This window comes from Chenopodium album, chromosome 18 (assembly GCF_948465745.1).
Source record: "Chenopodium album chromosome 18, dcCheAlbu1.1, whole genome shotgun sequence".
In the NCBI taxonomy this organism is placed as follows: Eukaryota; Viridiplantae; Streptophyta; class Magnoliopsida; order Caryophyllales; family Amaranthaceae; genus Chenopodium; species Chenopodium album.
In genome coordinates this window covers 13068900-13085044 of record NC_137851.1, presented here as the reverse complement: position 1 = coordinate 13085044, position 16145 = coordinate 13068900, and the positions used below count along the sequence as shown (strand labels likewise).

General features: G+C 35.2%; 2 protein-coding genes across 3 annotated transcripts; both read right to left on the bottom strand.

The window, feature by feature from the left end:
- Window positions 1-1081: 1081 nt before the first annotated feature.
- On the bottom strand, window positions 1082-6658 carry LOC145591527 (protein FLOWERING LOCUS D-like). Its single transcript, XM_081648007.1, has 4 exons — window positions 4752-6658; window positions 2426-3187; window positions 2282-2330; window positions 1082-2202 (listed from the first exon to the last, which is right to left on the bottom strand). Exons 1-4 carry the CDS (start codon window positions 6544-6546, stop codon window positions 1869-1871), a joined length of 2940 nt encoding a protein of 979 aa, XP_081504133.1. The 5' UTR covers window positions 6547-6658; the 3' UTR covers window positions 1082-1868.
- A 1439-nt stretch (window positions 6659-8097) lies between these two features.
- Window positions 8098-16089, bottom strand: LOC145591526 (uncharacterized). Of its 2 annotated transcripts, none has more exons than XM_081648005.1 (8): window positions 15777-16089; window positions 14411-14644; window positions 13107-13215; window positions 12155-12200; window positions 11689-11774; window positions 10452-10510; window positions 9640-9748; window positions 8098-8668 (listed from the first exon to the last, which is right to left on the bottom strand). In XM_081648005.1, exons 1-7 carry the CDS (start codon window positions 15848-15850, stop codon window positions 9646-9648), a joined length of 711 nt encoding a protein of 236 aa, XP_081504131.1. In that variant the 5' UTR covers window positions 15851-16089; the 3' UTR covers window positions 8098-8668; window positions 9640-9645. The 2 variants fall into 2 exon arrangements, with proteins under 2 accessions (XP_081504131.1, XP_081504132.1); XM_081648006.1 differs by having other exon boundaries at window positions 14411-14640; window positions 15777-16088.
- Between the last annotated feature and the right edge of the window lie 56 nt (window positions 16090-16145).

The following is a 16145-nucleotide window of genomic DNA, read 5'->3' as shown; positions in this document are numbered from 1 at the left end:
TTCATATATGGATGTCCCTTAAAGATTGATCCATACCTTAAATGTTTATGAGGGCTACCACTTTTACTCTTATATATATAAAAACCCACTTTATGTCTCACTACTTTTCTCTCTCATCAATTCACTCAACCAAAACTTAATAAAGTAAAAAATTGAACATGGGTCAAACAATTAGGAACGGAAGGAGTATATAATTAAGGTTTGTTTACTGAAAAAATAATGCATGGGCTGGACTCTGAAGTGAGGAGTGGAAGGGAAACAAGGAGAAATGAAAGGAAAGATATCAAAACCCATTCAAGTATTCAACTATCAAATATATTTGGTTTGACATGAAAGATAGTTGAATCCATTTCAAATTAACATGACAATCACAAAGAAGCGATAAAAAAATCAGGTTAGACCTTAATATCAAATGTCATGCTAAAACTCGCAAACATGTGATATATTTGTTGGGTTAAGTGGGTTTTTGGGCTTTTTTTAGACAAGGTTTGAGTTTTTAACTTAAAATTGCTTTTTTGCTTGTCCAAATCCACCCTATTTTCGGGTCGGATTGGGCCATGGTTATGACCTCTACAATCAGTCAATCACCCTCATTTTCACAACACCACCTCGTGCCACCATGAGTCCATGACCAAGTACTTAACAAAAATTCACCCTCTAACTAGTACATCCTTCTCCATCTTTGCTCAATTGCAACTAACTTTCGCTCAATCACCACTACTCAATTGAATCTCGGATTTTCGTGGCCATATTTGATAATATGGAAACTCTACAGTGTGTGGTGTGGGTTATTAGAATAGAGATACTAATATCTATTAACAAGAAACTATTGTATGGCCAGGAATTCAGGAAATGACTCAGGGTGGTACTCTAAAAATATTTTGGTGTTTAACTACATAAGCGAGTTCGACCTTTTCTTTTATATTTTAGAAAATTATCTAGAACATCTCTTTTATAAAAAATGATTTATTTGGTAAATTTTTTGAGCAAGTTTGTCTCTAATTGTTTTTGGGTTGTTTGTATACAAAGAGCCATGTTAAAATTCAAAAAGGTACAATAATCAATCACTATTTAACAAAAAAAAAAAAAAACGATAATCATTCAATGATATTACCAATAATTAGAAATACTATACAACAACAATAGCTTACAGTGAATTAACATACAATGACTGTCTTTACTCACTTCCAAGTAACACAACAAGGACACTGTTAAGCGGGCTGCTACTGAATGCTGATGATCTAGAGGTGAATCTAAATAGAAGCGTGATTCTACAATCTACATGGTCACTTTTAAGAGAGCAAACTCCTATAATTGCCCTCCCAAGTTGCTGAAGGGGGTGGTAACAGATGCGACTCCCGAGGAATAATTTTGCCATCTCGTTCTGGAGTCTAGCTTCAGTACTCTCAAGAAGTTACGACATATTCAAGCTCCAAATCCAGCTCAATTAGATAGTCTAGACTCTAGAGTCAAGTAACGCCACAAATAAGGATGAATGATGAATTATACACTTCCCAAATGTATGTCACATTCCTGGCTGAGGATGGAAGGCAGCATTCGTACCTCTTCAATAACAAGATTGTAGATGTTTCCAGTTTTCAAAGCAGGAGGTCTGGGTCACATGTCAATCCACATTTACCAAATACACTTCCAAACCCGACCAGCAAAATGACCCAAGGTATAAACTTGTACAAGCAACAATAAAATATGAGAATCCACAGGTGATTGGTTTTACCAGAGTACGCAGCAACCTAACTTCGTGAAAGAGATTTACACTACAACGTCTACAAGTCAATCTTCATGTGGAACCTAGTAGCATCAGAAGCAACCAATTAAGTAATTAACAGATGGTTCTCCTTATACCATGATCACGACAATTCAGAAGACCCAATTTTGTCTTCTGGAATTTTGTCAAAGGACACATTTAAACACCTTGGAGCAGTGATATTAGTCTCAACATCCATGATTGCATTATTAGAAGGCAACAACCCATTGTCACAGCCTACAGCTTCAGAAGAATTTGGCACATCAGCACGACCAATTGCCTCAGATGACATCGGGGAGCTTTCACTAGACGCTAATTTCAGAGGAGTGCTTAATCCATTGCTGCCTTCCCCTTTAGAATGTGGCGCGAGGCCATTATAATTTCCCCCAGAATTAGATGGCACTGGAACACTACCGTTTCTGATTACTTTAGCTTTTCTGCAATGGACAGTTACTTTTAGTAAAAGTGTTGGAAGGAGCTACATGGAAGAAAATTAGAAAATCTTTCAACTCATACCTGATCATTTTCCGCTTTTCAGCAGATCCTTTGGGTCTTAACATTTCCTCTAAAGCAAAACAATATATGTTAATGAATTCCAACAAATAACAAAAAAGTATAATAGAAAGCAATTTAAAATTGAAACTAGGCTATAAAAAACACCTGATTTCACAGCTACAGAAGGTGAAGCAGTTTTGCGACTGCCCCTTTCTGCTTTAATGGAAGCAATAACAGCATCAGCTGTGGGACCGAGACCCTTTCTTCCCACCAACTTAATCCCGAGTTTTTCAGAGAGGTAATGCAACCTCATATCATCACCACCTCTGACTTCTCTCAACTCAAGTGCTTGTTGTCTAGTTAGCAATGTGTAAACATGAATTTGTTGCTTATCATTGAAATGTGATTGAAGCTGCTGGAAAAGCAATTTTTTCGAATGCATAGTATCAGCTTTTGAACTATCTTGGCTCTTCTTTCGAGGTTCAGTAAAAGTAACCCTTAGAATAACACTTGACTTGGGGTCAGCATTATCCTTCTCAAAAATAACAGAAAAGCTCCCGAATTCTAGATCAGGTTCTCTAAAAAGATCGGCAAGAAGTGAAGCACATGTATGGGCATTTTTGGAGGGACACCTCTCAATTTTAAATTTCAAAGATCGTGAACTAGCATAATGTGCCATGTTGGCGGCTTCTCGAAGACCACTGAGAAAGGCTCCATGCATGGTTGCAGGATATCTTCTTGTTGTTGCCTCTCCGGCAAAAAATAGTCTACCTTCTCCCACAGTTTCTGCTAGTATATCATAGTCATCTCCCGAAGCACCTACAGCTACATTAGAATAAGAACCCAGACAGAAGGGGTCGCTGCCCCATCTGGTACAGACTGTTTGGATAGGTTCTGGGACGGTGATTCCTTGTGGTTCATAGATTCCTATATGGATATTTAGAAGAAAGGACTCAATCAGTGATGAAATGCAAATTTGAGAACACTGCGAAAATCAATCATGATGCAACCACAGCACAAGAATCCACTACCTAATGAAGACACAATGATGAAGTCCAAGGAAAGAATCAAGCACACATTGATATAGCTTCTGTTTCCCTAGTCTACCAAGTTAATTTTAAATGACACAATTTCTTCAATTTCAGCCACAGAAAACAATCCAGCAGTATCAATCCATTAGCATGGTGATAGCCATTATGCCAATAGCTGTTACAACATGTTCTATTTCTTTGCTTTAAGAAATGGTAATCATTACTAATAAAAATTCGATTAACAATTTAACAGCACATGACATGCTGTATTGCTGTGGGGTTCTCAGTCACACACTCGTACTCCTGCATTTTTATTCTTCACATTTCAGATTTTTAGACCTAACAGTGCAAAATCTAGTTGTTTTTTCATGAGCCTATTCCTTTCTTGTAATACGAGCTCCTTTGAGTTCAAGCGATTATCCATTTGTGTCATCCACTGTTTGTCTATAAGTGTTTGGTATATAGTTGATAGCTACTATGATGGTTTGAAATAACCAATAAGGACATGGATACAATTTATTGTTGGCATTGGAATTTTTGATAGAAAATACAAAATATATCATTTTATAATATGGTGAGTTCAAAATGAATATAGGATATACGAAGTACATTTTACTAATAATGAATAATTGAAACAAATTCCACTATAGCATTGAAAGACCATTGAAATTTTGTAGATGTGACCATTAAATTTAATTTTGAATATAATAATCCATATTCAATTATCTGACAAATCTAAGCCTCCAAGAATTGCTTTACATGCATGAAGACTCCAACAACCAACTAGGATTCCATACTATAAGGACCAATCAAGCATATCTATTAGATCTAAACAAAATATTTTTACAGGGTCTACTCGCCAAAACATTTTATTAGAAATATCAATCAAGGTTAAATTTTCATGCTTCACTCTCATTTGGTTGAATTTATTAAAATTTCAACATACATTATATATAATATATGTTGAGTAGAAGGATGGAGAAGCTAAACAGCAAAGAATGGAAGCTAATGTAGTTTTAAATGAGATTCCAAACTGCTAATTACAGACCACTGCTATATTGAGCAATTTGAGAATCAGCAGTTTGGTACCAATCTGTTTTCCTAATCTGCTCATCAACAACCAATAGGAGTATCTGGTTTGACCATTCAATCCGCTAAAGTAGGTCCAAAAGGCTAATTTGAAGGCAACACACTGTTTACCAAACAGGCTTTAAGTCTTTTTTCTAAAATTATAACGATTAGCAACAGCTGTTTCACAGGACAAAAAATTATATTTTTGGACAAGCAGAAAGAAAAGTGAGGAATTTTGTTCATAAACAAGAAATACAGAATATAACTGATATCAGATACAGTAATGTGGAAGCCGATGATTATGAACGCACACCAAGCGAGAGCTTGAAGCAGAACCGCTTGCTTCAAGTCATGAATAATGTGGTAAGATACTGAGAAGGATTTCATACCCCTAAGAATTTGAAGAACATGCGTCACAGCATCGGTAGGAGGCATTGACTCAAACTTGTGTGCAGCTTCTCCAGCAACTAAAGCTATTAAAAGAGGTCCACCAGCAACAGTTGCATAGCTGTAGAAAAGAAAAAATTCTCCTCGGCGAAGAGGATCATCAGATAGATGACCAAATGTATCAAGATCTGTGCCCCAAAAGACATGGGGGAAGAGCATGGCAACTTTGTTTAAACACCCAAAACCCAACCTCTTTATTCCGTCAAGTTTCCTCTGAGGTAGCTCAGGTACAAACTTAATGGAGCCAGATTTCAACACCCCTAATGGGACGGTGCACAAAACCATTTCACCTTCAAAAACTTGGTTTCCAGCAGTGACCTGAACCCCATCACTACCATAGCGAATTGAAGTAACAGTTTTTTCATACATGATTGGTACATTTTCTGTCAAAGCGTGCACCAATCTTCCATTTCCTCCAGACAAAAAACAATGATCCCCACCCATATCATAAGGGTCATCTTGGTCCCAAAATGCAAGAGAAAGCTTCGAAAGCAAACCAGCATTTGCATATTCTAAATTAGCAAAGTGCCAATTAAACAAGTTCTTCTCCTCATCGGTAACTGATTCTCCACACAGTTGACTAAAGGTATCCAATGCAGCCCCTAAAGAAACATCCTGCGAAACCTCCCCCATCAACTGCCGCAGGCGGCTAGCTTTATCTAGAAGCTTATTAAAAGCATTCTCCACCTTAGAATCCAAAATAGGGTCAACTGGTGATCCATCAACACGATATATAGGGCACTTATCCCTTATCTTATGAAGGGAATACGCCAATTGCCGGGCCAAAATCCCGAGTGGATTGCCAAGGGTACCTGTCAAAACACTACCCCCTAAATCTGCAGCAGCAACCTTATTTGATCCCTCCATCTTCTTTGTATAAACCCTACCTCCAGCACGCTTCCTTCCCTCCAAAACAGTCACCTTAAACCCAAAACGCATCAACTGCCGGGCAGCTGCCAATCCAGCCAACCCCGCCCCAATAACAATAACACTCCCCTTACTAGGCTCAATCGGAAACCTTTCCTTAATCGCGGATGCAACCCCGAAATTAACATACCCATGAGACACCAAGAAATCATACGCGGTATCTAAAAGCCAATGACAATGCTTCGGAATTACATTAAGAAACATCTCCTTCGAAACCCAATTCGACACATTCTCCCTCCATTTCGTAATAATATGATTCCTAATCAAAATATAATTAACCTGTTCAATCCCCCCAACTACTGGCAACACACCAGCATCAATTTCCTCATCAGTAACAGAATCAGCAGGAAACCCGGCCGTAAGCGCGGTCAGCGCCTCGGCCGTAGCTTCCCGATTAATCACAATAATATCCTCAGACAAATCTACTGAACTAGGGTTCAATTGCAAATTGGGTTTCGAAAATTGGGCATTAACAGAGCTACCATTACTAACATCAACAGAATTACCATAAATTTGAGGAATCGAAAATACCTGCTTGTAAGAAGGAAGCGTAATTCGAGGCCTCCCACGACGTCGTTTTCGAGGGATAGTGAGAGTGAGAAGATTGCTGGATGTACTAGGCTCGGAACAGCTGACATTGAAGCTCGAAAACGATTGAGAAATTATATTCGAATGTTCATTTGGATTATTATTATCATTGTTAGGGTTTAAATCATCGGAATTAGGGTTAGGGTTAGGGTTGACAAAACGGTCGAATTCGAGAAGGTTATCGTTGAGTGAAGAGAAGGAAGATTGGTTGTTTTCGGGCATTTTGGAAGTGATGATGAGGAAGAAATGGTTGAAATTTCTTGGAGTTTTTCAAGAAAGACAACAATGGCGGAGGAGAGAGAAAAAGATGGTTAAAGGAGATGATCCTTTTGGTATTTTTGCGCGCCACTTGCTGCAATTTTTCTGGGTTTATTACATGGTAAAAATTTTCAAAGAAATTTAGGTTCACTTTCTACCATTGACAAAATTAATCATAGATGATTAATTGGGGGTGTTAGGACCTGTTTTGATTTACAGAACTGATTGGAGCTGAACTGAATTGAACTGAATAGAGTTGAAATAAATATTTTATGAGAGAAGGAAATTAGGAACTGAACTGAAATGAACAGAAATTAAGCTGAAGAGAACAGACCCTCATTACGCCTTGTTTAGTTTACCTTAAAAACTTAATATACCTAATACTTAATTCGAAAAAAAAAATTAATATAATGTTATTATGGTGATAAAGAGCAAAATAGGGGTAATAAATTAAGTGTCTGGGACTTCAATAAAAAAAATATTAAGTGTTCGAGGTAAATCTCATAACCAAAGGGCTAGCTATCAGGGGTTTGATAACCAATGGCAAAAGACAATAATCTAAGTTTAGTTTATTTTGTGGTGTTTGGCATAGCTTTTTGCTTGGCCTTTAGCTTTTGACTTTTTAGTTTGATCAAATTGCCAAAAAATAAGTTTGGTTGTTGGTTTTTTTTGTTGGTTTTTAAACTAGTTTTTCAGCCAAAAGCTAAAAGCCAATAAAAGTAGTTTTTTCTATTGACCCAACTTTTCACTAAGAAACAACTAACACGCACAATTAATTTTGCCACACACTTTTGTAAGCAGCTAGCTTATACAACCAATTTATAAAGCCAATCCATATAGCTAATATTTCTAGCTGGTTAAACAAGCCAAACAAATCAACCAACAACCGATTGGCAAATAACCCCTTCATCACTTTGTCCTGAATACAATGAGTTAGTCAATGCAACTAGCCAACTATCGACAAATGAAATACTTATGTAGTATGCCACTTCATACCCTTTTTATTTAAAAGCATGCGAGGTTCATTTTTTTGTCTTTTGTGGTGCACAAGAGATGTAAAATTGTAAAGTTGTGTGAATAAATTAAACTAAAAATTGAATGAGACAAATTAATTGGAGCATCCATTTTATTATATGAGGCAATCTTAATAGATGGAGGGTCCAATTTTGTTCATGGTATGTCTAGTCCTCTAATGCATAGAACCTTAAAAGTAGTTGGTCGCAGTTATGGATTATGCACTAGAATTTGTCCCGGATTGTTTGGCTAGGAAGCTCAAGACTTTTATAATCAGTAGGCTAATAAGATCAGGGGAACAAAGACAGTTTCAAATTGCTAGAGTACATTCAACATAACACAATTGTTCTAAAGCAGTTTTGCATTGATATGCATCATTGTTATGGTCACGGATGAAAGAAAAACTGCCATGAAAGGTGAGAGGAGCTTTGCATTACCTTGTTCAAGCATCTAAGCAGCTCATTTGCTTGCATAATTGTGTTTTCAGGTGGGATACCAATGTAAACTATAAATTAAAACTTCAAATACCTTACAATTATATGTCAACTGAACTTTGGTTGATTGCTCATCAATTACATGAGCTGCAAGTATTGACTACTCAACACCCTTCCGGATTTGAAAGTTTTTCTCACATAAAGCTTTGCTTACAAAAATCATTGGATGTATCCATGATATTTGTAAGTTAGTTCGTTCACATAATCACATGTATTTTTGTTTATTTTGCTACTTCGTTCAAGTTCAGTAACTCTTTCTCGGCATTTTACAGAAATGCAATGTTAGTGTGAAGTGTGAATCCAATTCACTCTTCAGGTTCCACTGTTTCAGAAGCTCGGATTTCATCAGCCAAATACATAATCACTCATGCAGCTTCTGCTTCTGAGAATTCCAACATTTATTTACCTCCTATGTGATCTATAGGTTTCAGCACTGTAATTCTAACTGGCAACTCGAGTACATTCTTATCCATCTTTGAAGTTTCCAACTTGATCAATTTCCACCAGGATCCACAATTGATGCCGGTGTTAGCAAACTTGCATTGCAGTAGACAAATAAACTGAGCTGACAAGTTTACCTGCAAATATTCCACAAATAAAGCACTGTGATTAACAAGAGTCTGGTAGATAAGGTCTCTATAAAGAATGATGCTGAGATCACTAAAACTTGCACTATTAAACCCAAAATAATGCATTGGTTGCAAAATATATGTCAAACTTTTCACTGATAAATGATCATTCTAAACCAAAAGAGAGAGAACACAAAACAGAATTTATAAGCGTCCAACAGTCATTTTAATGGAAAAATGAAACAAACAATAAGGAAAATTTGCAAATTACAGCCATTTAAAGTTCGTATTTTGCAAATTGCAGCCATTTAAAAAAAAATTGCAAATTGCAGCCCAAAAGTTTGTATAAATTGTAAATTGCAGCCCGATTCAACTTTTTCATCAGTTTACATGTCGAAAAATCTTCGGTAAAGGTTTTAAGGGTCATTTTAGCCCTTAAGGGTCCCAATTGAGCTCGGAATCAGCAAAAAAAAAATAATGTTAGTGTCTTGTTTTGCGTAACAAAAATGAATCGATTTATGAAGAACTGTAATAATGAAACACTTAGGTTAATTTTTTGCTAATTCCGAGCTCAATTCGGTCCCTTAAGAACTAAAATGACCCCTAAAATATTTACTGAAAATTTTTCGACATGTAAAACCAATGAAAAAATTGAATCGGGCTGCAATTTACAATTTATACGAACTTTTGGGCTGCAATTTGCAATTTCTTATTTAAATGGCTGCAATTTGCAAAATACAAACTTTAAATGGCTGCAATTTGCAAATTTTCCAAACAATAAATCCAATAATTACAAGGTTTTTATGCAAATTCTTTCATAATACTCATGACCGATAACAAATTAATGTTCTAAAATGTTCCATTTATGTGAACAAATAGTTAGACCCATTGTTCGCCGAAGTTGTCAAGAAAGCACCACCAGAAGCACACTTGGTTATAGTATACCATCTATATGACTATACATACACCAAACTACCAACCTGGAGTTATGGAAGATTTCTACGTTGTTGTGTAATCCAAGCATCATAGTCTTGTAACAATTGCTGCAAGAGAAGAGGAACAAACCTGTCCAAGAGTGCTTGCAAAACTCTGCATGTGAAGAGCACTGAATAAGCATCCACAAAAAAGTTTAAAAACAAGATAGATGTAAAGCTTTTCTTGATGACGAAAGTAATAATAGTATTAGGTATTACTACTAATAATAACTACTTTGTTCTAATTATCCACATGTAAAATTTACAAAAATATGATTTTTTTTTTTTTTTTTTGACAGGATACAAAAATATGATATTATGAAAGTATAAATCAAAATGTTTCTAATAATATCCCACATGACTATTTTTTTCTCCAACATAAATTATCAAAGCTAGTCACAGTGACGTATGTGAATACTGTATAAGTCAAAATATTGCAACTATATAAAAAAAAGGAGGAAGTACGAACACATTATTCCCCTCTCCCAAAAGAAAAAAAAAAAAAAAAAAAAAAAAGAAAAAAAGTCCACTTAAAAGTTAAAACATATATAGCCGATACCCATGGATTAAGGCTTTGGAATTGTTGTTTATAAACAGTCTAGGCAGCCTATATCCACTCAAAGCAAGTCAAACACAAATCAAGCTGAAAGATAAAAAGGATGCAGTGAAAAGACCTTTTTGTCCACTAATCTACTTGTTACATGTAATACCATGCATTCGGCTCATGTTGCACACTATATAGAATATAACTGCTAAAGGAGAAGCTATATCACAAAATGGAAGTGTATAAAATGAAAAGATAAGATTAATTGGCTTACAAATTTCCAGGGCGTTCAACAGTAGATACAGGCAACAGGGTAAAGGGCCTATTGTAAATCTGCATGCAAAAATATATAGCTTGATCAGCCACTGCCAAAGAGTAAAAGATGGGATAAATCACTGTCGCAGAACTCGATGGGAAGTTATAAAGTTCATTGAACGAAAGTCGTTCAAACAAATATAAGTTAAAAAAACAGAATCATGAATAAGTAATTTTACAAAAAAATGACAATGCAAATTGATACTAAGAAAAAAATCCAAATTAAAATCAAACAAATAGCAACTTTGTATAATGGTCTATGATAACATTAGCAATTTAGCATCATAAGATTTAAGATTTTTTTTGGGTTGACACTTGAGATTGATAGACAAGTGAGCGAGAAGCCAGGAAGGCAGCTCTTAAATCAACACAGTAGGTGAATTGGATAATGAGCTATTGATCAGTGTTCATCTAAGACATGAATGTCACGATAATAATGAGTAGTAGATAAAATAAAGTATTTTCATACAGTTTAATTTGAAAGAATTTTAGTACATAGTTACTTACTATGGTGCTAAAACAAATGGATTGGTTTTATGTTCAGTATTACTTGGGGTTTGGAACGATAAACCAAGACAAAGAGGGTACTTGGAAGGACAAATAGCAATATAGCACCTAAAATTAAAGGGGCTCAACAAGTCAACAGAAACTATTATTATAGATCTATAGTTGAAATCACACAACTATAGATTAAATTGGCTTTCTTTTAAGACTGGTCTTGCTTCTCATACGCACGAGTCATGATCAAATTGGTTTGCAATGCATTAACAAAAATGTATAATTTTCACACACATTCCTACTCCCAGGAGTCCTATACCATACATCATATTATTGTAGATGCAATGAGTTTGTTTTCAGGAAGAGCATCTACAGAACAGAAAAGTTCATTTTTAAGTAGAATCATACTAAAACAAGGTTCAATCTTCCTGTCAAAAAAAAAAAAAGGTTCAATCTTGAGCATTCTCATAGCATTTATTGAGCTCTTTGACAAAAGAATGTCCCTAACCACCAAGTACATGACCATCAAAGTGTAGCACTCGAAAGATACAACACTTTCTAATCATAAAGCTATTGATGAATATACATCAGATCAAGACCTCCAGAAGCTAGAAAATAACCTTCCCATTTGAAATTTCTTAACAGAAATGTCATAGGAACATTTTTCATTAAATGTATTGAAAGGAAAGGATTAAGACCTCAAGAGTGATATTCAACTTCACATCAACCTCCAGAAATGATTCTGAACCAGTTATGTTCCAACTTATGAAATTTTTCATGGTTGCTGCAATCAAAAGCAGACATTAGAGATAGCAGATCAGTCAATTGAAATCCAGGGTGCTAACAATTTTTGCATCTACCATCTTGACATTCTAGAGGGAGATTGTAGTTGCAGTAAGCAACGAAAACAATATCTATTCCAGAAAAATAAATATAAATATATATAAACAAAATTTAAGGAAAAACATTCACAGGTAAAACCAGCAGATATTAATCCACCTTTGCGCGTGTGTGCATGTGTGTAGCAAGTCATAATTCTAATATTTTACTTCCAAATACATATGTTTAGTTCAGTAAGAGATATCCTCTGAAAGTCTGAAGGGTACAGCAGCAAATGTTAATAGATACATTTAGCACAGTGAATAGATTTGGATTCAAGCCAACCTGAGAAATATTGGTTCTGGTTCTCCACTATTTCTGAGCCCTCAAACTGCAATGCACAAAAATGAAATAAGTGGCTTTTAAATAGATAAGTTTTCTCTTTGCTCATGAACAGGCATAAAGCAAGAATTGAGTACTCTAACTGAATGTAGAAGTTGGCAATTGAGCTTCCTTTACAAAATATGGCAGCCAAATTGAGAATGAAGCCTAAAGTGTCATGGAATTCATCATAGCCTAGCCATATTTACACAATTATTTCCTATTCTCCTCTTTAATATGTGTTCCTTCACAGCCACATTTATTGTTCAGTTACACCAAATTGCAATTCCTATGCTCTTCCCGTTCATTAGACATCAGTCAAAAGAACAAGGAAATACCAGTATGGTTGTTACTGTGTGGTCGATGTCGCTCTTGGAGAGGTCATATATTCTATTGATGAGAGAAGAAAGACCTTCAAAAGAGAAAGACAAGAAAGAGGAAAAACCTCAAGGATGTTCTAAAAAAAAAAATATAAAGCAAAGCACCTTTATAATTTATTAGAAGCAAGCATAAGCAGAAAAAGGAACATGGAAAATGGAATATTGGTCATGCTATAAAACCAAGAAAAATTCAAGTAGAAAAGCATGACACTACAGTATACCGAAACAAACACAATGCAGAAAGCACCTAAATAGTGAATCTTCCTTTCCATCCAAAGCCCCAATACATTTACACTTATACAATTCATGTGCTTCGGTATATCTTTTCTCTTATTCACAAATCACTATAGGCACAGGAACGCAACACAAATAACAATTTACTTCTTCATGTCCAAACCAACATTCTTTTTCATTAACTTTTTAGCCACTAGTTTGCAAGTGGCAAACAATTGTGTCCCTCCCTCCCCAGTCCCCCACCCCCGGAAAAAAATAATAATAAATGAACCTTACGCAATTAGCTCAAGATTACAACTAACCTTACAAGACAGCAGCTCAACAATGCAACATTCACTGGCTGGAGTCACTTCCAAGTCCAGGACAGGGGCCACCTCAAAGTTCAGAAGTTGGATTGGTGGAAGCTTGCACCTACAAAGATAAAACATAGGAATGTCATGTCCACAAATTTCCAGCATAAGGACATTAATGAAGGCATCAACATTCCAGCGATCTTTTTGAATGATACGGTGGGTGGTTGCAATGAAAACTTTTTCTGTTTTCGTGGTCAAAATGTGGATGGTTTCTCTAATAATCAAATTGATTGTGATCAGAAATTCAGAAGTAATTTGAATCAACCCAAGGATAAGGCCCAAAGCCTCTCCCTGTTAATTACAATGCCATGGTTCTTTTGTTATAATTAGTGCTTTAAGCCGGTCTGCTAAGATAAACCCACTAACTCACCAAAGAATTTTCAGAGTTTAGAATGAACAAAATTCTAACAAGGTACCATACCAGTATACCACTAAATGTCTCATAGTTCAAAACAGGCCCAATCTTAGTGATTGTTCCATTTGGCCTCCACAAACCCTGCTAAAAATGGTTGTCAATGTATAGTTGCAAACCATAATCAGTCACTTTAATCCAGGTCCAGAAACTTCAAATGTGCTTGATGTAACATTTCTTCGTTAGAATAGGGCTGTTAGTAAGAGTTAAGTGAGATGGTCTATTTCTTTCTTTATTCTTCTAATCCTACGTACGTTTGAAATTGTTTTCATGGTACTAGGCAAGAAAGGAAAGCGGTGCACCATTTCTTACCATTGTTCAATAATTTATCATCAAGCGGAGGGAAGCAGGGTATAGGAGGGCATAGTGATCCCTTTACATTATCAATAGATCAGAATGTGCATGATAAATTTCCTTCCTCTCCAGTCCTAAATACTGAATCAAAGAGCTCAAGGAACTCTGATCATGTCCCCTCCTACCAAGCTATCACAAATAAGTGGCACAAAGATCGAACAAACTGGCTGATGACATCAAATAAAATTTATAAATTCCCCAATTTAAGAAGATAGTCTAAAAACTAAGTCATATTAAGCAGTTACATGGTGAAAAGCACGGCAGCATGATTACAATTTCCAAATAGACAAGAACGGTGTTTTTAATATTAGTATACTGACAGTCCAAGATGATTAATTTATCGAACAAATTTCACAACATGATCTAAAAAATCATAATTTTGAGAAACATAACAATAAAAATCCCCAAGAATGATAGGTTAACCAAGAAAACGCAACGATAAAATAAACATGATTGAAGAAGATAAGAACCAAGAAACAAACAGTACCTATATGTGTTGGTATCAATCAGAACATAACTTTCAAGAGCATTTACATTCAGCATTGCTTCGACTCCAATCGGGTGCTTCAAAAATTGACTAATGTGATACATTTCGCCAACACAAGCATTCTTGTAAGAAGGCAACTTGATTCTTTCCTTCTTTTTGGCTCCTAAAAGAGCCCTTTTTACTTTTGAATTGGTAGAATCGTCTTTAATAACTTGGATGACATCAACCACCTTCCTGAAAAACAAGATTGTCAAACTCAATAACATATGTCTGCATAAATTATGATCATCACAAGTAATGAATATAAACACAAAGGACTAGACATCAAAAATGTGAAGTAATTTTAAATGCAACAAATATAAGGTCATCAAAGCTCAGAAGTACATATTTTCACCCATGAATTCAAAGGATAATAACATCCATTACATATTCATAATCTTATTAAACTATGCAGCGCAGAAATAGAAACGTTTCCGAAACGAGAAAGCCTCAAGTCACAGCCAAATCCAGACTTCATTAGCATGGAAACAATTGGGGTTTCGAAATGAGGAAATCTCAAATCCCAGAATTTTCGTGCTTTGAAGGACATACCAATTGATGAGAATAAGGGTTGTTCACATTTACTTAATTTCAGTTCAGTTCAGCTCCAATCAGTTCAGTTCAGTTCAGTTCATTTTAGCTCCAATCAGTTCAGTTCAGCTCCTAATTTTCCTCTCTCATAAAATATTCATTTCATTTCAGCTCAGTTCATTTCTCATTTCCGCTCCAATCAGTTCAGTTCAGCTCCAATTAGTTCAGTTTAGTTCAGCTCAGTAAATTTGAACAGGCCCTAAATCTCACAAGGTTTCACCAATTATATTGTCATTCCAAATACTTTGTAAAAAATATTTACCATGATAAATCACAAATAACACATCAAATACAATTTTCCTTCCCAAACAATTAGAAATTAAAGCTAAAGTACAATCAATTAAGAACAATCAGAATTGGTGAATGGCTGATAAAGTAAAGTACTCAAAACTGAAAATATAGGACAATAAAAGTACACTTATCCATTACATTTACACAGCAGCTCTCTGCTACAAGTACCTACTACTCTACCTATCAGTGGATCCGTCCGACTTCAGTTGTCACATTACTAATTTACATTACACTATGAACATGACTATTAATTTCAACATTTGGTATTTAAACTCTCAATGTATTCTATTATAGCTAGAAATTTTAAAATAACAACTTTTACATGAAATTAATTTAAACGGATAAATCATGAAAATAGCAGTTAAAATAAGAGGAAATTAACTTGTAAATCCCATAAATATAAAAAGGGGCCATTTATTTGAAGATAAAATTGCAGAAAAATAACCTGGTAGAAGGGAAATTATAGAGATTGGTAGGTAATTTGAAAATTTCATGGCTTCCACAATATCGCATTTGCATTTCCTCCAAAATTCACAATTACAGAACAATTGGGAATATGGGAAATTACAGAAATCTTCAATTTGACGGAAATTTTATTAAAACACAAAGAAGTAAATTGAATTGCGAAAAATTACTTTCTGATATTCCGCCAGAAAAGGAATAAAAGAAAGATTTTTAATAGAAAAGAAAGTTTTTTTTTTTTTTTTTTTTCTTTTTTTTTTTTTTTTTTTTTTTTTTTTTTTTTTTTGAGAAAGAAAGAAAGGATTAAGTAGGATCACCATTTTTGTGTGGAAGACTGGAAGTGATCTCATGA

Coding starts and splice junctions, on each gene's coding strand:
- LOC145591527 (XM_081648007.1), bottom strand. CDS start 6,546: ATGCCCGAAAACAACCAATCTTCCTTCTCTTCACTCAACGATAACCTT. Junction 3,188..4,751: donor TGTTCTTCAAATTCTTAGGG/GTATGAAATCCT, acceptor ATATCCATATAG/GAATCTATGAACCACAAGGA. Junction 2,203..2,281: donor GAAAAGCGGAAAATGATCAG/GTATGAGTTGAA, acceptor TGTCCATTGCAG/AAAAGCTAAAGTAATCAGAA.
- LOC145591526 (XM_081648005.1), bottom strand. CDS start 15,850: ATGCAAATGCGATATTGTGGAAGCCATGAAATTTTCAAATTACCTACC. Junction 12,201..13,106: donor TTGAGCTGCTGTCTTGTAAG/GTTAGTTGTAAT, acceptor TGTGCATTGCAG/TTTGAGGGCTCAGAAATAGT. Junction 11,775..12,154: donor CCAGAACCAATATTTCTCAG/GTTGGCTTGAAT, acceptor TTTTGATTGCAG/CAACCATGAAAAATTTCATA.